Below are 21362 nucleotides of genomic sequence, written 5' to 3' on the forward strand. Positions count from 1 at the left end.
GTGCCACCTTTTGTTGGCGAATTGGAGTATCAGTTGAGGGAAAGGGACCTAGTTCTGATGCTCTTGTGTATTCCTGAAGCTCTAGAATGCTCATGTGTGGTCAGTTATACAATTACTTGTGGAACTAGAGAATAATAATCAACATTATCTAAATTTAAAAAAGAAAAACATTATCTGAAACTCCCACACCTGACAAAATGGGAGTAGCAGTTGCTTGGTGCCCTTCTGAGATGATCCTGAGAAAGGAAAACCAGCCTCCAGGGACATCCTCAGTATACCCGGCAGGAAGGATAGGAAGGAAGCTGAGAGCTCCACCGTGCGGCCCTCCCTGGACTTGAGGAGGTAAAGGGGGCTGAGGCAGTGGATACCTGTGGTGGGTGCCCTTATGTTGTATGGCCTCCCTGCCTTCACCCTTCAGGGGCGGGGGACTGTGAGAGACCAAGATGCTGCTGGACAGCCCTATCCTAGGTCTAGGAAAGCAACGCACCATGGTGTGACACAGAGAACACAGCTCCCTGCAGACAGGGGTGGGCCCACAAGCCTCAGGATCCCTCTCCAGGGCTCTATGAGGCTCCCTTTATCCCTGGGGAGCCAGGCAGCACCTCCTTCAGGAAGTCCTTTCTGCTTCCCTTGCCAGCGCCTGCCCCATGGGTGGCCCTGGATTTCCACTGCTGTTTGATTGTCGCTAACCCTCCGCTGATCCCTCTTAGAACCGGCCCTAGTCCCACTCAGTATACGCCCCATGCCTTGCATGTAATGTGAGCTCAGTAGCTATGCATCAACCCTCACAATGAACAAGTGAGTGAGTGAGTCCCCTTGGCTGTCAGGGTGTGGGTCCCCCTGCAAGGAGGAGGAGACCTGCAAGGGTTAACTGGGAGCCAGCCTGTGGTCTGAGGTAAGCAAGGAGTGTATTTGTTCAGGTAAATAAGGAAGGATTACTTATAATGGGAAATCAGGTGCTGGCCAACTCTTCATCTCTGCGGCTGCCCGACTTCCTCCCAGCACATTCCTGTACTCCACCTGCATCCATACTGCCCACAGACCCAGTCTTCCAAGCCTGCTGCTGTTCCCTGCAAACCCCTCAAGTTGGGTCTTGACACAGTGCCTGCAGGTATCTCTAGCCTGGAGCTAGAGGGTTCCCTACAGACACGCAGCCCTAACACCTCAGCGGGCCACCCCTCAAAGGTGGCCAGGCCCCCAGCAGCTGACCCAAGTGCTGCCTCTGCCCCTAGCCCTGCTGGCTCCTAATCCCACTGGCTCCCCAGATGCCTGGCTGAGACACAGCAGTGGTCCAAGCTGCCCACATCGCCTTCTGAACCCTGAGGTTTGCACTGCAACAGACAACTCCTTGGACACCAGGCTGCTAACGGGTAAGTCTCACAAGAGACTCAGAGTGCCCTGCCATGGGACCTTTCCCTGCCAGCTGTGGGGAGGTGGATGACTGCAAGCAGGACTTGGAGGCACATTTTGCAAGCTCAGAGCTCATCTCCCAGGCATCAGTGACCCTGTGATCTGGGTCCCTTCACCCTCAGAATCCTCTGTTCTTCTCCATACGCTGCCCAGTCTGCCTCCCCAGGCCAAGCCTAGAAACTGGGTGAGCCCCCATGGCCCACAAAGGCCTGGATACCCCACATCTGTGGGCTCTACACTGAGCCCAGCCTGCCTCACCTGCTCAGCCCCAGGGGTGGCAGTTCTGTGGGGGCAGTGCCTCAACTCCTGAGACCCAGCCAGTTCTGCTTGGCTGGTGAAATACAGGCAGCCCTTCTGCTGCTGCCAGCCGCAGCTGCTCTGCCACAGGAAGGGTCTCCCTGGTGCTAGGCCACCAGTGTGGGCAGAGGCTCACTGGAACCTAGAGGCTTAGGGTCAGGGTTTGGGTTGGAATCAGTAGATAGGACCAGAGCCCAGGATGGAACCAGGCAGTAGGGGGCATAGGAACAAGGCATTCGGGGGTGACTGCTGAGTAAAACCTCTGAGCATTTGGATATCAGGGGAAGCTGAGGGTTTATGGGCCCCAGTCTGGGTACTCAAAGAAAGCAACAGTGGGGATCCCTTGAAGGTGCGCATTTCTAAGATATGCTAGATTCCTGGTGAAGAGAGAAGTGAGTGATATGGATGACAGGATGGAAAGCTGAAGGGGGCCTGAGTGAGGGCACCCCAAGGGGATGTGTGCATGTGCATGCTGAGGTTGGGCAAGCCCTCTGAGCTAGCTTCAGATCTCTCACCTTACCTGCCAGCTGGGGTCACCCAGCAACCTACACCCTGGCCACATGCCCCATCTCCTTTATGACAGTCATGGTCTATCTCCTCCTCTTTGGCCAGGGCTAGGGCTTGGCCTCATTTCCTGCCCCCAACTCCCCAGTTAACAGCTTCACAGCAACCCCCAATAAAGCTGCATCTCCCCAGCACCAGCTGCTTAGCTGAGTAACAAAGCAAACAGGCATCCAAGCTTCCCCAGGCCCAAGGTGACAGGCAGGGATGGGAGGAGACGCCTCACCAGACCGGTGGGCCTACAGCCAGATCTCTTGAGCTGAGCTCTCCCCTACCCACATGAAGGAAGAACCAGGGCCTAGGATTCCAACTTGGAGTCTCACCACCCCAAATTCACAGACAGATAGAGCAGGGAGCATCCTCAGAGCTCCCAGGAAGGCTGAAGTGTGTGGAGGAGGCAGTTTCTTGCTGGGTAGGGGACCACCCTCCCCTGTGAGAGCCTGAAAGTGAATGGATAAGCATTTCCTCTGCGCCACGCATCTTGGAGAGATTCAGAGCTGAAGACCCAGTCCCTACCAGACCTGCTTATTGCTCATTATCAGTTATGAAACACTGCTTATCACAAGCACCCTCTGACTTAAGCTTCTCTGTCAACCAAGCCTGAGGGAACAGCGCTGCATCCAGAAGGTGCTCAATTGGTACTCAGAAAGTATAACCATGGCAGTAGTGAAAGAACCAGGAGAGCCCATTTTTTACCACTGAAGTCGTGGCAGGTGTATAGTTTGTACCTTTGAGACGATTAGAGCGCGACTTGTGCTAAATGACTTGATGCAGCCTGAATGTGACCTGGGGAAGTCAAAGACCCTCTAGATGGAGGGCAGGAAGTGGGGAGGGCCATATTGTATAACCTTGGGCAGGTCACTTCTCACTGCACTTGCGGTTCTTTGTGAGATGAGAAGATTTAAACAGGTATTAAAGGCAGCTTCCTGGAGGAGACAACCTGCATCAGGGTCTTGAAGACTGTGTAGGAGTTGGTTAGAGGCAGCCTGGCAGGAAGGTTTTACCAGCCTGTCTCCTAGGTTGAGGTGAAGGTAGGTGGGTGGACAGGAATTCCTGGCTCTGGCTCCTCTTAGAGAGCAGGGAGGGGCAGGTGAGGCCAACAGTTGCCCTGGAGGGGCTGGAGAGCAGGGCAAAGGCCACAGGCCTCCCTCACCACTGTCCTCAACTTCCTCGGACTCCACCCTTCAGCTGATCCCCTATACCCACCACCACCACCTGCTTCTTCTTTAGTTTCCCTCACTCCTTGCCCTATTACTTCTCTCCTCCCTCTTCAGCCCCATGCCCTCCCTTGCTCCCAGGTGCCACTTTTATGCAAGCTTAGCCCATAGTAATTGACAAGGAATTTCCATTTATCCTCTGTCTCAATTTTCACAACCTTTTAACCCTTCTTGACAACCCATCTAATAGGACAACTGAATCTCAGGGGAGGCTGAATCACTGGCCCCAGTCCCAGAGCTAGAGAGCAGAGTCAGAGCTCAGACCTGGTCCCAGACCCTCCCCTTATCCCTTCCCCCATCCCACTTCATTCTCCACCCTTAGCCCCCAGCCAAGTGAGTGGCCTGTCAGGTGGAACAACTCTTCCCAAAGCAAACTTTACACAAGCTGAGTTGCCCTTGGGCTCTTCCTGACATTTAATGCCAGGCTCCTTCTCCCAGCTAGTTTGCCTATTCTCAGCCTCAGAGGCCCCTCTGCCAGATTCTTCTCTCCCATCTCTCCATGGCTGGGGGTGAGTGGGTGGAAGAGAGCCTCCTCCTTTCTCTCTAGCCAGGGGACCTGAGTGTGACTCTGCTAAGGGCCAGATGGGACCAGAGCCTACCCAGGACCATAGAAAGGGGCAATGAGGTCTCTGAGCATGGCCAGAATCGAGGCATTTCTCCCTCTCCCTCTCCCTCTCTCTCTAGCTCTGGGATAGGGTTGGGGTGGCTGGGAGTGACTGCCAGGGTAGGGTCCCAGGCTAGGGTTCCTGCAGCTGAGACTGGAGAGGGATGGGACCCAGGTCTCTCTGCTCTTAGGAAAGTAAGTTGTCCTGAGGCCCGCTAGAATCCAGCTCCTCTCATCTCCCATTTCTAGCCACCCCCCAACCCACACCAGGACAGAAGAAAGGCACATGTCTCCGCTGACACCTTACTGATAGGAATGGGTCTTCATAGTCCTCTAATAACTCATCGCCACCATCTCAACCTTTTTTGAAGCAATTTCTATTTTTGACTTCTCAGGACAGTTTATTCTGGACTTTTATCACCTATCAAGTTGGAGTGTCTTCACTTTGTCCAAACTCCCTTTCCATGCCTGGAGATGTGCCCTCTGGCCCTGGGATTGGGGCTTAAGACGCACTTTGAACCCTTCAAGATTTTGCAGACTCCCCAGCAGTATTTCTGAATGGCGGACTTGCAGGAGGCTAGAGACATGTAAGAATAGAGATAGTGCTATCTTAGCCACTGTAAACAGCCCTCTGGGGAGATTGTTAGTCTTCTCACATCACTGTCCTGCCTGGTCACTTCAAATCCCAGAGACATAACTGTCTTTGAGTCCCCAGTTCACCAATGAGGGGACTGAGACCAAGACGGTCAGCCGAGGTGCCCCATCCAGGAGTCTGAGTGGAATCCACGTGCTCTTGCACCTTCAAGGACTAGCTGATAGGCTGGGGCTGGCCCATGGGGAGCAAGATACCCACAAGACCTCACAGCCCTTGTCCCATAGCAAGTGGAGTATACAGTACTAGAGGAGAGGAGGGAAGAGAAGGGCTACAGCTGGCCCCTTCGAGGAGTAGGGGGGCCTTGGATGTGAGGGTAGAGGAGACTGCCAGAGAGAGCAGGGGCAACCATGTGAATGTGGGCTGCAGCATCAAGAAGAGATGTGCAGGTGGCTGGGGCATGGCAGTCTCAGGAAGGCCAACGGGCCTGACTGGCGTGTTGAGAAGTGAGATACACTTGCATATAGTACGTATGCTGTATGCATGCATTCAACCAGGGCTGAAGGAAGTGAATTGCAATTTCTGGAAAACGGGAAAGTGAGGCAGAATTGTATGCGATATGGAGGGAAATTGGGCTCTGTCCCCACCCATCAGCATCACTCTAAGCCTCAAGCTTATCTGGGCTGGGGGTCCCTGCTGCCTAGAGGGGCTAGGGAGGAGGTGCTACTGCTGGCAATTGGTGAGATGGACAGCTAATGGAGGCCCTGCTTGGCCAGTAGAATGGGCTGAGTCTTACTCCAGGGCCAATGGGAAACACCAGCCATACCCCTCATGCTGCTGAACTATGCCTCTGCTTGCAAGGGGAGCCCCAGATGTCCATCTCTGTGACTCTACCATCCTTTTTTCATCTCCTCAAAGTCAGGCTAAGGAGCAAAATGAGGATCACAGTCATAGAATCCAGACAGTGCCTCGGCTAGAGAAGTCTTGGGGGATGACTCACCCCCTCAGAGTACAGAGCAAGAGACTGAGGCCCAGAGAGGCCAGGACCTAGGTTCTCACATTTAGTGACAACAGAGCAGGACATCTCCAGAAGCTGAGGCCTCGAGTTCTTTCCAGGCCATATTTCCCTTTGGAGCCAACTCAAATACAGAGGTACACTTGGGGCTGATGTGGGTCCCTGTACCTCCAGGCCAGTGACGCCCATGCCATAAAGGCCCCACCAGTTAACTATGGAGCTGTGATTTTTCAGGGTCTGGGTTGGCAGGTGGCCTGACTGGAAGCAAAGGGATGATCAGTAGGGGTGACCCTAGGGTTGGAAAGTGCCAGATCTACCAATTCATCTGAAAAGAGGGTGAAGCCATCTTGAGTTGAAGTCCCTGATCAGTCACATAAGGACACATGCAGGTCACAGTGCTCTATCTGTCAGGTGGGAATAATACTAACTGCCCTGGGGATGGGCTGGAAGGGCACAGTAAAGCAGTTTATTTAGTTTAACCTCCCCATTATCCCAAAGAGAGTTGGAATAAGAGATGCTCATGCAGCAGGGCTCCTGGCTAACTGTAGGAACCATGGGAAAAACGGACCACACCAGGTTTCCTTGGTGCTCCCCTGGCCCTTCCATTTCCTGTGTCCCAATCATCCTTTACCTGTCCTGGGCCCCTCGTAACTTTACTCCATCCCACATGACTCCCTACATATACCCCAGCTCCTGAGCCCACTAGCTTCTCCCCAAGGTGAACCTCCCACAGTGCCAGGACCCTGCAAAAAGCTAGTTCCAGTGGCCTGGACTGGTCTGTGCCCTGAGGAGGTAGGGATGCCAGGGGTCTAGAAGAAACCCACTTTTCCTACTCTTATGCTGAGTCCAGGACAGGCAAGGCCTCTCTCAGCTACACTGTCCCCAGGATCTGCCTCCTTTCTCTCTGCCCTTGGAAATGCTGGGATACAGCAGGTGCTTGGGGATAGCCACAAAGGGGGGCTTGAGAGAGGGCTGGAATTTTCCATCTGGAGGGTTTAGATGACTTTCTGGGCAAATAGGGTGGTCTGTCCAGTGGGGAATGGCCAGCACTCAGGGCACTGAAGGGTGGACATTAAGGAAGAGGCCTGGCCATTTCTCTTGGGTCTAGCTAGTTTGAAGGATAATGTGAAGGGGGAGATTGCTGGGGTTCCATGGGAGAGTGGGAGCATCAGAGGAGCAGAGAAGAAGTAGGAGGAACACTAGCAAGAGGGAAAGAGGGAAAGCCAGAGCCTGAGAAGGTCAGGAATTCACTGAAGCCAGGCGTGCTGCGGGGTGGCTAAGTCATGGGCCCTTGGCCTGGGACTCCCTGTGGTCTAGATAGCCCCGTTCCTCTCCAGGGTGCTGACCAGCTGACTGGGGACAGACCCAGGTGGTCTCTGCCCACTCTGTATGGTTCCTGGCCCGGCCCTCATCCCACTAATGAAGTCCCTGACTCCAGCTCCTTAAAGGGAGCCCAGGGACTTGGATGGATGAGAGAGGGGCTGATGGTCAGTACAGTGGGTTGCAGTGGGGAAGCCAGAGGAGGTCTACCTGCAGTCAGAGCTTCTTCTAGAGTGAGGCTGGCTAGGGGCTGAGCAGCTAGGCCAGAATAGCTCTCTCTATCACCTCCTCAGCATTTTTCAGTGGGGCCTGAAGCTAGGTCCGGAGCTATGGGAAGATTGGGGTTGGTTAACTCTCAGGATTGAGTTGTGGGCTAGGGCACGATTACCCACATGACCATCCCCCCAGGATGTAGGAGGACCTGGGAGCCTGAACCAAGTGGGTTGTGGAAAACAGGCTGCAGCCCCCAATGACAGCCCAGGCCTTAGTAAAGACCTCCTAAGTGACTCCATTCCCTGAAGTTGTGGTTTTGGAAGCTATTAGGGGTTCTTTCACTGGTGCCAGTTGGTGGGCAGGAAAGGAGAGCCTGGGAGGCAAGGGTGTCTAGGGGCATATTCCTGGCTCCAAGGGGTGAGAGTGAGCAGGACAGTGATAGAGAAAGCTAAGCTGAATCTCTTTTAACTTTGGGTCCCTCTGCCCTCTTTCCTTAATCTTCCTTCCTGGGGGAATGGGAGGTGCTGAGAGAAGGGGTAGCTAATCCTCCTGGCCGCCACCCCAATGATCTAGTCCTGTCTCTGGCCCTTGGCCTCCACCAGCTGTTACCAACTTTCTTTGTCTGGAGTGGAAGCCAGGGCTTCTGGGGCAGGAGGGAGCTGGGACATGCTGAAGCTTAATCCAGAAGAGATCAACTCAAGGTTTGAGAGCTGGAAGCATTGCTCAGGAGACAGCTACCCCTGGGGCTAGCCAGCAGAGGCTATGGCAAGGGCTGGGCCTGCCATCCAAGAGACCTGGACCTGGAAGGTACATAGCTTGTCCCAGGACCCTAGGCCTATGGAGTAGTGGCCTGAGTGTTAGGAGGCTCCCAGTCTGGTGTTGGCTCTGCTGTGTGACTGTAGTCACCTCCTTGCCCCTCTTGAGCCTCAGCTTTCCCAGTGTCCGCTGGGCGGACAATCACCTGTGGATTTACCCATGGGATGGACTCGTGGCACAGAAGAGGAAAGCTGGGGAGTCCGAGAAGCTATTGGGGAGGGTTCCCTGTGATGAGAAGGAAGGGACATTTTAGGCAGGTGACAATAAAAGAAAATAGCCATGTCATCCATTGCACAGCACAGAGGCCAAGTGTGAAATTTTATTCTCACTACAAGCTGGATTCATGGTCACCATGTCAATCCCTAGTTCTGATCCATATCCTGCCACTAACCAGAGTTTGAATCCCTTCCCTACTCTAGGCCTCATTGTTCCCATCTACAAGACAATCACATAAGATATTGCCCCTTGTAAGAGGGACTTTACCTAACAAATGCAATCAGTGTAACCTGGTTTCTTATACCCTCAATGAATCCCCAACAATAAAAAAAAAAAAAAAAGATATTGCCCCTTTTAGCTCTGATTATCTGGGCTGGGTAGGAGGTGAGCTCAGAGGTGGGCATGAGCCACGGGGATGGGGGCAGAACAGACAATGGGGAGCCATGGGAAGTTCTTGAGAACAGAGGTGCCTGATGAAAGGGTGTTAGAGGGAAATGATCTTGATAGTGCGATGAATGAGCAGCCAAGAGGTAGGCACAGACTTGGAGGACCAAAGAGCCAATTAGGAGGTGGGTAGAACCCCTAGGAAGATGGGATAGGTGAGAGCAATATCACAGAAGGAATGTGGCCCAATGAGCAGAGCCCACACATGGCCAGGGCATGACCTTGGCCAAGTTGCATAACTTCCCTAGCCTTCATTGTCTGCATCTATAAAATGGAACTTGGCTCATCACCCAGGCTATGAGTAGCAAAGGGGGTGATGTGGGTGAACACCCTGGGCATGGCACATGGGAGGGACTCAACTATGCAGTTCCCTCTTCTTCCCTCCCAAGTCCCACCTGGAGCCTGGAGGAGATGCCTGAGTTGCAGGCTGAGCACATCGGCCTCCAGCTCCCTGACCCCGGCTGCACGAGGGACAGATCATTCCCTAGCACCCTTACCTGTGGAAAATCAGACTTTTCCTTCTGCCGCACAGTTAATCAGTAACTTATTTTTCACCAGGGAAGTGTCAGAGCTATGACCAAGACTTGGTGGAGAGCAGGGTTTTTAGCATTTAGGGATATGGTGAGAGCAAGCTGAAATGTGGGGTGTAGAGGGGGGAAGCAGGAATTCTCTACTGGTGAAGGAGCCTTGGGCCACAAGTCAGAAGACCTGGATTCGGGTCATCTACCTCTCTGCACTTTGACTTCCCCTCAGTAATGAGAATACGGCCCATGCCGCCTCTCCCCTGGGGAGGGGACGGATATTAGGGCTTCACTGCTCACTCAACAAATGTGTCAAGAATGTGTCATTACATCCCATCCTGGCAAATACTGCCATTCACCCTCCCCATTCATCCTCACCGACCCCTCACACAACCATGCCCTGAAACACAGCAGCTGCCTCCCAACCTACCTATGGCGGAGGCCAAGCAAACAGGAGGGGCATAAGGGAAATGAGTTCTCTTGCTTCTTGGAAAAGCTTCTGTTTCCTTGGCATGTGGCCTAGGGTATTGGCAGAGACTATCCTAACGTGGCAGGCATAGAGGTTCTGGGGATGTGGAAGGGGCAGGAGCCAAGCAGGGGGTGATGAAAAAGGAGTGGGGGACAAAGGGGGGGGTCCCCAGGGGTAGAGTCAGCCATAGGGTAGGGCGTGGGCACATCCAGGGTGGGGACCCAGGGGCAGAGCGAACTGGCTCTACCTAGGTAAATAATGTGGGCCCACGGCACACACTAGTGTTTGCACAGAAGGACTTGAAATGATTCCAGACCTGCCCTCTATCCCCCGCAACCACAGCCCCCCCATCAGTTTCTGCCCACCCCACCTCACCCTGACCTTTTCTTCCTTGTCACTTAAAGGAGCCCTTGAAAGGAAGAGTTGAAATCAAAGGGAACACCCTTCTCTCTTGCTGGCATTCTCTTCACCACAGGAAACTGCAGGGCTGCCATGTAAGGTTGGGAAAGTTGGGCGCTACACAAGGGGGATGGACAGAGAGAGCTGAAATTCTACCTGGGCTCCATTCACCAAGCTATGCTATCCAGAGAGGAAGGGATGACATTTTCTAAGTCACACAAGTGTGTCGAATGGGCTACCCCTAAAGAAGCCAGAGGTATCAAACTGGGTTCTTCCCCTGTCTCACCTGCAGAGGTAAGTGGCAGCTGTGCACTAACGCTGAGGAGGTCAGTCCCATAGAGTGACTGAGGATAGGCCAGGGAGCCCCCTTTCACTCCCACTGTCCCAGTGTGGCACAGTGAGTTCTGGCACCCGTTAGGCGACCAGTCTTTTGATTGAAGCCTTTCCTACTGGCCAGATGCCTTTAAAGCAGCAGTTCTGTAATCAGAACATGCTTCAGGGCGGCGCCTGTGGCTCAGTGAGTAGGGCGCCGGCCTCATATGCCGAGGGTGGCGGGTTCCAGCCCAGCCCCGGCCAAACTGCAACAAAAAATAGCCGTGCGTTGTGGCGGGCACCTGTAGTCCCAGCTGCTCGGGAGGCTGAGGCAAGAGAATCGCATAAGCCCAAGAGTTAGAGGTTGCTGTGAGCCGTGTGACGCCATGGCACTCTACCCGAGGGCGGTACAGTGAGACTCTGTCTCTACAAAAAAAAAAAAAGAACCTGCATCAGAATCACCCAAAATGGTGATTCCAAATCACCACAACAATCTCCTGGGTCTTCTCTCCCCCAGAGCTTCTGATTCGGTACCTCTGAAGCAGGCCTGAGAATTTGAGTTTCCAATAAGTTTCCAGGTTGGTCTAGGCACCGCTGGTCTAGACACCACATTTTGAGAGTACTGCTTTAAGATACAAATACCCTTGAGAAAGGACACAAATTAACTTGCCCTTAACAGGTTTATCTGCTCCTTTCCTGCTTTCTAAATTGTTTCTCGTATTTGGAGCATGTATCTGTTGGTAACCTTCCACCTCTGTCTTGATTCGTTCTTGAGTCTCAGGCCCCCACACCACAAATTGCCCCCCAAATGCCAGTGTTTGGGTACATGGACATCTCTCAAGGCCCTTGCCTCTCCCAAACTCTTCACTCTGATACTGGGTTCAGAGAAAAGGCCCCGGGCAGAGCAGAGCCTGTATGATGGATGGGAAGTGAGGACTCTGCTTGTACTGATGCCAGATGGTACTCTGATGGGCTCTGGGCAGCGGTGGAGAGCAGGTGTCTGACTTGCTGAGAGTCTTAGTTGTTCCCTGGAGCCTGCACCTTCTTACCACCTCTGCTATCCCCAGGAAGGGCTGGCATGGGAGTACATCTTCTAGCAGCTGCACATTCCTCCAGGGCTTAAGAGCAGAGGAGAGGGCCCTGGGAGCTGGGAGGGACCCTAGGGACAGTACTTTTCTTTTTTTTTTTTTTTTTTTGGTTTTTGGCCGGGGCTGGGTTTGAACCTGCCACCTCCAGCATATGGGACCAGCGCCCTACCCCTTGAGCCACAGGTGCCACTGGGACAGTACTTTTCAAGGGAGAGTGAGGTCAGTAGGTACCAGGAAATCAGCCTGGAGGGGCAGCATGCCTGTGAGTTGTTACTGAGTGGCCAAGTCACTTTGGGACTTTATTCACATCCCAAAATGGCCTTGTGGGAGGAGTGGGGCTGGCCAACTCCCCAGCTTGTGAGGCATATTCTATCCCACTACATACGCCTTTATTCCATTTTTCTTTCCCATGCTGGTAAAGATGATGGCAGCCTTTAGGACTGTGGCCTTCTCCCTTCCAACTCCATGTCTGTCTCAGTCAAGGACAGAATAAAAGAAAACAAACTTTGCTACAGTAGGAAAGATTTAGGTTAGCAGGAAGGATTTGGACATTAAGGGCTTCTTTTCCAGGCCTCAGTTTGCTCATCTGCCAAATAGGGCTAATCATGCCTTCTTTGTGAGGACCGAATGAGGGCAAGAACCTCAGATTGCTTTAAACACATTACATATGTAAAGATTTGCTGCTTCCAGCCATTCAGGCTTCCTTGGGGGGGGGGGGGTGGTGAGGGAGCTCTGTTTACAGTCCTACCATCTCACTCTGTTTCTCAGCCAGAAGCCTGTACGTCCAGCTCTGTCCTAGCTGCCCAGTGACCCAGAAGCCCCCAACTCTTCCAGGCCCAGCCCACTGCCCACTGGGCTCATCATCCCTGTAACCAGCTTAGCGGCCCCCATGGGGATGGCGAAGCAGTTAGATCTGACTCTCTTTCCTCTTTCATTTCTATAGACACAGCTGCCATTCCGAGCAGCACTGGCATGGGCAGCGCCAGCCCTGGCCTGAGCAGCGTTCCCTCCAGTCACCTCCTGCTGCCCTCCAACACGGCATCGAGGACAGGCTTGGAGAAGGTAGCAGCAGGGGTGGTAGGTACCGAGAGGCGAGACTGGAGCCCCAGCCCGCCTGCCACACCCGAGCAGGGCCTGTCTGCCTTCTACCTCTCCTACTTTGACATGCTGTACCCTGAGGATAGCAGCTGGGCTACCAAGGACCCTGGAGCCAGCACTCAGGAGGAGACACCTGAGGAGCCTGAGCAGTGCCCAGTCATTGACAGCCAAGCCCCAGGGGGCAGCCTGGACTTGGTGCCAGGTGGGCTGACCCTGGAGGAGCACTCATTGGAGCAGGTGCAGTCCATGGTGGTGGGTGAAGTGCTCAAGGACATCGAGACAGCCTGCAAGCTGCTCAACATCACTGCAGGTAAGTTCCTGTCCCCATACTGATCTCCATAAGGGGGCTGCCGACAAGGCTGAGGTCACTAGGGTGGGTTGAAGCACTGCTGGATGGACTCCGGCCATCTCTGCCCAGTCCCCAGGGATGCTGTTACTTCTGTATACACAGTCAGTCCATAACCCACAGAGTCTCTGAGCCTGGGCTGGGAAGATTTTGACTCATCTCTGTACCCCAACCCTGCCAGCCTACTGTCCCCCCTTGGTAGGTTCTGGATGATGTGAACATGAGCTCTGCACTATCTGGCTGAACTCCTCTCCACTCTTCCTCCTTCAAGCTGCTCCAGCCACACCAGCCTCTTTGCTTTCCCTCCACACTCAGCACAGAACCTTTGCACCTACTGGTCCTTCAGCCTAGAAGGACTCCCTTCTTTCCCCAAATATCTATTTATCTCACCTCCTTCAAGTCTTGACCCAAATGGCAGCATGTCAAGAAGGCCTTCCCTGACCTCTCCATTGAAATTGCTGCCCACAACCCCACCTCCTATTCTCTCCACCTGCTTTCCCTCACAGCACTCACTGTCACCAACATGCCCCACATTTTATTTTACATATCTAGCTTACTGTCTGTCTCCCTCACTAGAAAGTACACTCCACAATGGCAAGGATTTTCATGTGTTTTTTTCATCACTACATCCCTTTCCCTAGGAAAGCTCTTTGAACATAATAGAGGCTCAAAACATGGTTGTTGAGTGAATTCAACAATAAGCACTTTCAATATACCAGGCCCAATTCTAGAACTTGAGAACTGAGTGGTGAGCACAACACAAAAGTCCCTATGTTCATGGAGTTGACATTACAGGGAGGGAGATAGATCATAAATAAACAGATAAATGTGTCACCGAGGGGCGTGACTATGGAGCTGATGCTTGAGGGGCTGTGGGTCTCCAGTCCTGTGTCCCGCCATCATCTCTCTAGCTTGCAGGCCCGGCCTGTTTCCCTCAGGCTTCAGGCTGGGGCATTGGAGCATCCCAGTCTGTGCAGCTTTCACTGGGAGGAGGGGTCCTCAGGCATCCCTCAGGCCCAGCTCCTGCCCCACCACCTCATCCCTTATTGGTGTCCCCACTGGAGGCAGCTCCTCCCGATGCCTCAGCCCTCCAATTTCCCAGTGCCCATGCCAGTCCTACCATGGGAGTTTCTCCACAGGCCTCTTCCCCCATACTAGCTAGGGAAGGGCGAGCTCTCTGAACAATGGGGACAGAAAAAAATTGCTTTGACCTCAGAGAGAAAAATTAGTTTATTAAATACGGACAGCCATCCTGCAGGTCATGCAGCTGGGGCACTGGCTTGGACTACAGTGTTCACTTAGAGGACCCATTGTGATGGTACCCAGCAGCCTGGCCCCCACCTGTGTGCCCTGCTGGGATCACTCAAGAGCAGCTCCCCTCCCTTGGCCTCTGCAGCCTATAGCTGCCCCATAACTATAACCACCATGTACTTATCCAGCACGTGTGCACTGAGCTGCTACCATGCAACCAGGCCTTTGTTAGGTGCGGGACAAGAAGATGGAGTGCTCTGTGCCTCGTTCTCCTCAAGTGTTGGGGTTATAAAAATAATTCCTGGTTAGATTTTTCTTTGGTTCCTTAAGGGGTTAGGGGAAGGCAAGAGGTCCTGGGAGAGAAGCTCAGGTGTTTCTGGCTTAATGTCACTGAGCTCTCCACAGCTAGGACTCCCCGTGAAAGTTCTTTTGGAAGGGCTGGAGGAGTCTGGGAGGACCTGAGGCCTGGGTAAGGTGGGAGGTGCAAAGGCACCAGGCTCCCCTGCCCTGAGCCAAGTTGTTTTTAGGGTCCTGGCTCCTCCCCTTTCACCCTCCTCTTGTCTCCACAAGTCCCCTCAAGGCCATGTTTGGTCCAGGCCTATCAATACTCCAAAGAGAGAATGGTCCCAGGATACAAGTTGCCTATCCCAGCAGGATAGGCCACATTTGGGCTAGTGCCCTGAAATAGCCCCTGAGCTGAGGGGATGTCTCTTGCTCAGACCCTGTGGACTGGAGTCCTGGCAATGTTCAGAAGTGGCTCCTGTGGACAGAGCACCAGTACCGGCTGCCCCCCGTGGGCAAGGCCTTCCAGGAGCTAGGGGGCAAGGAGCTATGTGCCATGTCAGAAGAGCAGTTCCTCCAACGCTCGCCCCTGGGCGGGGATGTGCTGCATGCCCACCTGGACATCTGGAAATCAGGTATGACATGGCATGGGGAGCATCCCCTCAAGCTCCAAGCCAGAGACATTGAGGGGGATAGCCAGGCCAGGATGCCAGCTGGGAAGTTGCCCTCCACTGAGGAAGAATCCCCTGGGCCCCCACCTGGACTCTGTTACAAATCTCATTGCAGCTGCCTCCTGGATTCTGGTGAACTCCCAACCCCAACTCACTCCGAGCCCCAGAGCACATGGACAGCTAAAAGGTAGAAGTCAAACTGCCAGGGCACAGGACTTCAGAGCTAAGGGCAACCAGAGATACTGGGAAGTCCTTTTTTTCTTTTTAAATTTTGTTTTGCTTTGTTTTTCATTAAAGAAGTAATAAAACATAAATGTGCATGTAAAAAAAAAGACCATAGTGAAAAATAGTATACCATGAATAGTTTCTTCCTCCCACTCCTGACCCCAGCTTCCAATCCCCTTTCTAGAGGCAACTACTCTGATCAGTTTTTTAGATATCTTATCAGAGAAAGTCTACACACATTTAAGCAAATGTGAATGTGTGCATGTTTGGGTTTTATTCCTGTTTTAAAAAAAAACATAAATATACCAGAGTACCCACTGCTCCACACTCAGCAGTGTGCCTGGGCTCTTGATACTCAGCCTGTATGTAGCTGCCCTATTGGGCACCGCCATGCTCCCCACACACAGCTGGCCGCCTCTGCGCCCCCATATGCAGCTAGGTGCTTTGGCGGATGTGTGCTTGCTCAGCAAGTTAGTTGAGGCCCTCATCCTTAGTGGCCTGAAATGGATAAGGGAACGAGACACTTGACCCCATCAGAGACCAGTGCCCTGCCCCAGCCCAGACCCTTTACCAGTGGGTGTTCAGTGCCAGGCCAAGGGGAGACCAGTATTAATGGGCAAAAGCTGGCTGCTTCCACCTCCACAGTCAATGTGCGGGTGGGAGAGGTGAATAGGGTCTAGGTAGAGAGTCAGAGGGGATGGAATGCTTGGTGAACTAGGCAGCTGGAGGGCTGGAAGCCTGTTTATATTATGTCAGACACCGAGTGAGTTGCTATGCAGATTTTACCACCTTGAACACTGAAAGACCTGGGAGGGGTGTCCTGGCCCCACTTTACAGGTGAGGAAGGGGAGGCACAGAAAGCCTTGATGGGCTCAGTGCCTGTAGCTCAGCAGCTAGGGCGCCAGTCACATACACCAGAGCTGGCGGGTTCAAACCCAGCCTGGCCCTGCCAAACAATGACAACTACAAAAAAAAATAGCAGGGTGTAGTGGCAGGCACCTGTAGTCCCAGCTACTTGGGAGGCTGAGGCAAGAGTTACTGTGAGCTGTGATGCACTCTACCGAGGGCAACATAGTGAAACTCTGTCTCAAAAAAAAAAAAAAAAAGCCTTGATGTCTGATGTCCTCCCCCTGCACAACAGAGGTTCACACAGAGCCTCTGCAGCCCCTTCCAGCTCTGAAATCCTGCATTTTCTTCCAGGAAGTAGCTGCTTGTACACAGCTTGCCTTCCCAGATTGCCAGGAAGCAGGGAACCATAGGGGAAAACCCCAGCCACATAGGGGCTCCTGTGGCCCCATGGTCCCACCCAAATGCCTTCCCTTCTGCACCCTTGGGACCTCTCCTGGGTCCCCAACTTCCTCTCCTTACCCCGCAGCAGCCTGGATGAAAGAGCGAACCTCACCTGGGGTGATGCACTATTGCGGTAAGCTGGGGCGGGGGACACCTGGGAGCTGCCTCTGAAGTTGGGGGTGGGGGGGTGGCCGTAGCTCACCACCACTCACTGCCCTTTCCCTGCTGTCCAGCTTCGACCAGCGAGGAGAGCTGGACTGACAACGAGGTGGACTCATCCTGCTCAGGGCAGCCCATCCACCTGTGGCAGTTCCTCAAGGAGCTGCTACTCAAGCCCCACAGCTATGGCCGTTTCATCAGATGGCTCAACAAGGAGAAGGGTGAGCAGACTGCCCTGCAGGGCACTGGCGGGTGAGGGGCACTGTGGTAGTGGGGGCCCCTGTCAGAGCTGGGCACAGGGAAGGTGGGGGCTGTGTAGAGGTGAAGCTGCTCACCTTTGCCCTGAAGGCCAAACAAGCCACTCTCTTGGGACTGCCCTGCATCTGTCTGTAATCTGTTTCTACATCTGTCTCCCTGCCAGACTCTATCATATTTAGGATCCTTAGCACCACACAGTGACTGGAACATAGTAGGGGCTTAAACTACTTGCTGAGAGTGGAACACAGTCTTTGCCCTCAAAACATTATAGCTTCACTAGAAAGACTAATCATGTCCAACCAGAAAGATAATACAAGCTACATATGTGATATTAAAGTATCTAGTGGCCACATTAAACAATTTTTTTAAATGGGTAAATTTAATTTTAATTATACATTTATCTACTCTAACATTATAACATTATTATGATTTCAACATATAATATAAAAATTAATTGTTATAATTATAATTATAAATTATTTTACAAAGTCTTAGAAACCTAGTATGTAATTTATACTTGTAACATATCTCCATTCAGACTAAGCCACATTTCAAGAGTCACATATGGCTGGTGGCTACTGTATTGGATAATACAGGGCTTGGGGCATGTGTGTGTGTGTAGAAAGGCTAAAAGCCAAGAAACCTGGATCCTAGGCCCTATCCTGCCATAGTAATTGTAGGCGCCTGGACTGCAGTCTTCATTTTTTTTTTGACAGAGAGTCCCAGTTGGTCACCTCGGTTGAGTGCCATTGCATCTTAGCTCACAGCAACCTCAAACTCTTGGGCTCAAGCGATTCTCTTGCCTCAGCCTCCCAAGTAGCCGGGACTACGGGCGCCCAGCACAACACTCAGCTATTTTTAGAGACAGGGCCTCACTCTTGCTCAGTCTGGTCTCGAACCTCCAACAGGGCTTAGGCAATCCACCTGCCTCAGCCTCCCAAGTGCTGGGATTATAGGCATGAACCACTGTGCTTGGCCTACAGTCTGCTTATCTATAAAATGGACTAGATTCATTCACCCAACAGACCTTCCTTGAACACTGTTCTGGTTCCACACTCACTCAGGCAACTTTACCGACAATTATAGTGTTCTAAAGGTCTGGGGAGGGCTCAGCAACACTCCAGCCTTGAGGGACCCCCAGCATGTAGGAGAAATAGTAATGAAATGAACTGGTGTGATGGGGTAGGAAGGAGGGGATCAGAAGGACTCTATGGAGGAGGATTACACAGCTGGGGGTGAGGGAGGAAATGTCTTTACACACTGGCTTGTTAGGTGCAGTAGCCCGGTGTGCATTTGAGACAGAGACTGAGCCAGTGTGTAGAGACAGTCTGATGATGGTGTTCTAGGAAAGGGAGATCAGGGAGGACATGTGGTCTGGAGGAGGCATGCTGGCCTACGCCTTGGCAGGAGGGTTTAGAATGTGAATGGAGGGTATTACCAATGTAATAACTAGTCCCAAGGGGCACTTTCTTAGGCTCCACTCTAAAAATTCTTTTTTTTTTTTTGTAGAGACAGAGTCTCACTTTATGGCCCTCGGTAGAGTGCCGTGGCCTCACACAGCTCACAGCAACCTCCAACTCCTGGGCTTAAGCAATTCTCTTGCCTCAGCCTCCCAAGTAGTTGGGACTACAGGCGCCCGCCACAACGCCCAGCTATTTTTTGGTTGCAGTTCAGCCGGGCCGAGTTTGAACCCGCCACCCTCGGTATGTGGGGCCGGTGCCTTACCAACTGAGCCACAGGCGTCGCCCACTCTAAAAATTCTTTTCTGTAACAACTCAACAACCCACAGTGGTCACTACAATCCCCTCTCACAGACAGAAAAAGGAGCCTCAGACAGATTCTAAAGGTAGCAAATGGCAGAGCCAGAACTTAATCCCAGTTGGCCTGGCTCCAAATCTATTCTCCTTTTACCACCTCATCTTTATTAATCATGCCAGAAAGGGCTGTGTGGGCTGACATGTCTGGGAATGGCAAAGAGGTCGTTTCAGGCTTGGAACTACAAGGACACAGGTGGTGGGTGTGAGGGGTGATCTTGTCAAATGAGTTGCAGACACTGCTGTGAGCTGTGCAAGGCTTTGGGCTGCACAGGGCTTTGCTGCACAGCAAGAGCAGGGCTGGCAAGGGCCTGCAGAGCCCTTAAGAACCCACTAAGGTACACAGGCCCACCAGGTTTGTGACTCCAAAGTATTCTCTACCATTTAGTGGGGTCTGTGGCACAAGCTTTGCAACAAATTTCTATAACCCTCACCGTGGGAGTAGGTTTTATGGTCCTCACAGCCTGGCCCCTGCCTGAGCAGAGAGAGGTCTTGGCACTGTTCACTTGGTTCTCCATGAGACTGACTTCTTCACCTGGGTCTTTCTCCTTCCTGCTGCCCCTACTCGCACCACTGGCTCTCCCTGGGCCTTCCTGCTCCCCCAGGCATCTTCAAAATTGAAGACTCTGCCCAGGTGGCTCGGCTGTGGGGCATCCGCAAGAACCGTCCTGCCATGAACTACGACAAGCTGAGCCGCTCCATTCGCCAGTATTACAAGAAGGGCATCATCCGGAAGCCGGACATCTCCCAGCGCCTCGTCTACCAATTTGTGCACCCCATCTGAGGCTGTGGGCCAGGCCCAAGGCCTGGAACCTGCTGTGCCCAGGCCTCTGGCCTGCCTGCCCCTGCCTGGGCTGGACCCTGTGCAGGGGGATAATGGGTAGTCTGCTGGCATTCCCAAGTCCAAGGTCAGGGAGGGGGCGGCCACTGCTCCCAGGGGTTTAAGTGGGCTCTCTGGAGCCCGGGGACCCTAGGGTGGAGTGCTTCCTCCTCAGGCCTGACTGCTCACATGTCCAGTCTTTTGGAGGGTGGAGGGAGACAGGGCCGTTCTTGGTGTTCACCACTCTCTAGGGAAGAACCTCCTTCCAAAGGCCTGTGACCCTGGAATTTCCAGAGCAGAGCCTACAGAATGGCAGTGACCGGCAAGGCCACTCTTTGCTACATTCCCCTGCCTCCTACTGTGCACCATGCCTGGCATGGTGCCAGGAAATGTCTGCACTAGTGAGTTGGGGAGCCAGGTGTGCCTTCAGGTATGGGTAATAAAGATATTAGAGAACTGACTCAACCCCAATGTCTGTGCAATGAATGACCCAGCCTGGAGGCCATCAGTGATCAAGAGTGATTGTGGTCAGAGGAGCCTGGGCTGGTCAAGGGAGGCTTCCTGAAGGAGGTGGCATTGAGCTGAGCATAAAAGGAAAGGAGTAATCGGCAAAAGCTGTGGGAGAGAGGCAGTGAGTCCTCAAAGCCCAGGAAGGGCTAGAATAGCCACCTCATCTTCCCCACCCTGGTTTGACTGAGAGGAGGGAGGAAGGGCTGGGACTGAGGAGAGTCTACACATCAGACTGGAGAGGGAAGGTGCCCTCTGCATACTCTTGATCTGCTGTGGAGCAGGGCTTTGTGCATGTGTGGGCCAGGGGGCTCAGAGCCCTTGTCTCAGGTCAGCCAACTAAAAGGAGCTAGACTACACTATAGGGCATGGGAGAGGGTGGACGCTTCAGTTCCTTTGTGGGACACTTCAGTCCCCTCGGTGGGAGAGAGGTTGGTTTATTTTGGGCTTCTCTTTCCTGAAGACCCCGGAGAATCACCTGTGAAGCTGTGAGCCCTGGTGAGCGGGCTGTGATGGGGAGAGGGTATATATCAGTGCTTGTGCAGATGCAGGGGGAGACCTGGCCCACTCTCCCAGGCAAAGCAACTCGCTCAGCTTCCTCATACTTCCTTCACATTTGTTCACTCAGTCATGTGTCCTGAGGGCCTATGATGTGGTAGGTGCTTCCATTGCTTTTTTTTGTCAATGACCTTCCCAAGAAAACTATGAGGTAGGGGTTTCTCCCCCATTTTCCAGATGATGAAACTAAGGCTCACAGTCATACAGCTGATTAACAGCAGAACTAAGAGCTTAATACAAATGTGCACCTCAGCAAGGACAGGAATCTCTCTGCCCCTCCATACCTCCCTCTTCCTCACTGGTCAGCACCCTTGGCCTCTGTAACCCTTCCCCTCTGAGGCCCACCTTCCAGGAAGCAGGAGGGGGAGCCAGCACTACTCAGACCACTAAGGGTTAAGTGCTGCTTTGTACTGCTACCTCTGTCCCCAGCAATTTTACTATCTTCAGAAGAAAGTTTACTCCTGGCAGTGAGCAAACAGCACCTTGGCATCTGTCAGCCGGGATTGGACTGGGAGGAGGAGAGGGCCCTGCCCTAGGCCTGTGCCTCACTGGGTCCCTGCTGTCCCCTGGGATGGGGCAGACTGGGATC

General features: G+C 53.0%; 1 protein-coding gene across 5 annotated transcripts; it reads left to right on the plus strand.

Annotated features, from left to right (window-relative positions):
* The first annotated feature begins 721 nt into the window (after positions 1–721).
* On the plus strand, positions 722–20179 carry SPDEF (SAM pointed domain containing ETS transcription factor). 5 transcript variants are annotated; one of them, XM_053603247.1, is made up of 8 exons: positions 722–895; positions 1233–1370; positions 12438–12902; positions 14909–15106; positions 15258–15329; positions 16743–16790; positions 16891–17037; positions 19494–20179. In XM_053603247.1, the coding sequence occupies exons 3-8, from the start codon at positions 12467–12469 to the stop codon at positions 19670–19672; spliced, it is 1080 nt and encodes a 359-aa protein (XP_053459222.1). In that variant the 5' UTR covers positions 722–895; positions 1233–1370; positions 12438–12466; the 3' UTR covers positions 19673–20179. The 5 variants fall into 5 exon arrangements, with proteins under 5 accessions (XP_053459222.1, XP_053459223.1, XP_053459225.1 ...); XM_053603245.1 differs by lacking the exon at positions 722–895 and adding an exon at positions 965–1111; XM_053603248.1 differs by lacking the exon at positions 722–895 and having other exon boundaries at positions 962–1370; positions 16746–16790.
* Positions 20180–21362: the final 1183 nt, after the last annotated feature.

The sequence above is a fragment of the Nycticebus coucang genome, chromosome 9, assembly GCF_027406575.1.
Source record: "Nycticebus coucang isolate mNycCou1 chromosome 9, mNycCou1.pri, whole genome shotgun sequence".
Lineage (NCBI taxonomy): Eukaryota > Metazoa > Chordata > Mammalia > Primates > Lorisidae > Nycticebus > Nycticebus coucang.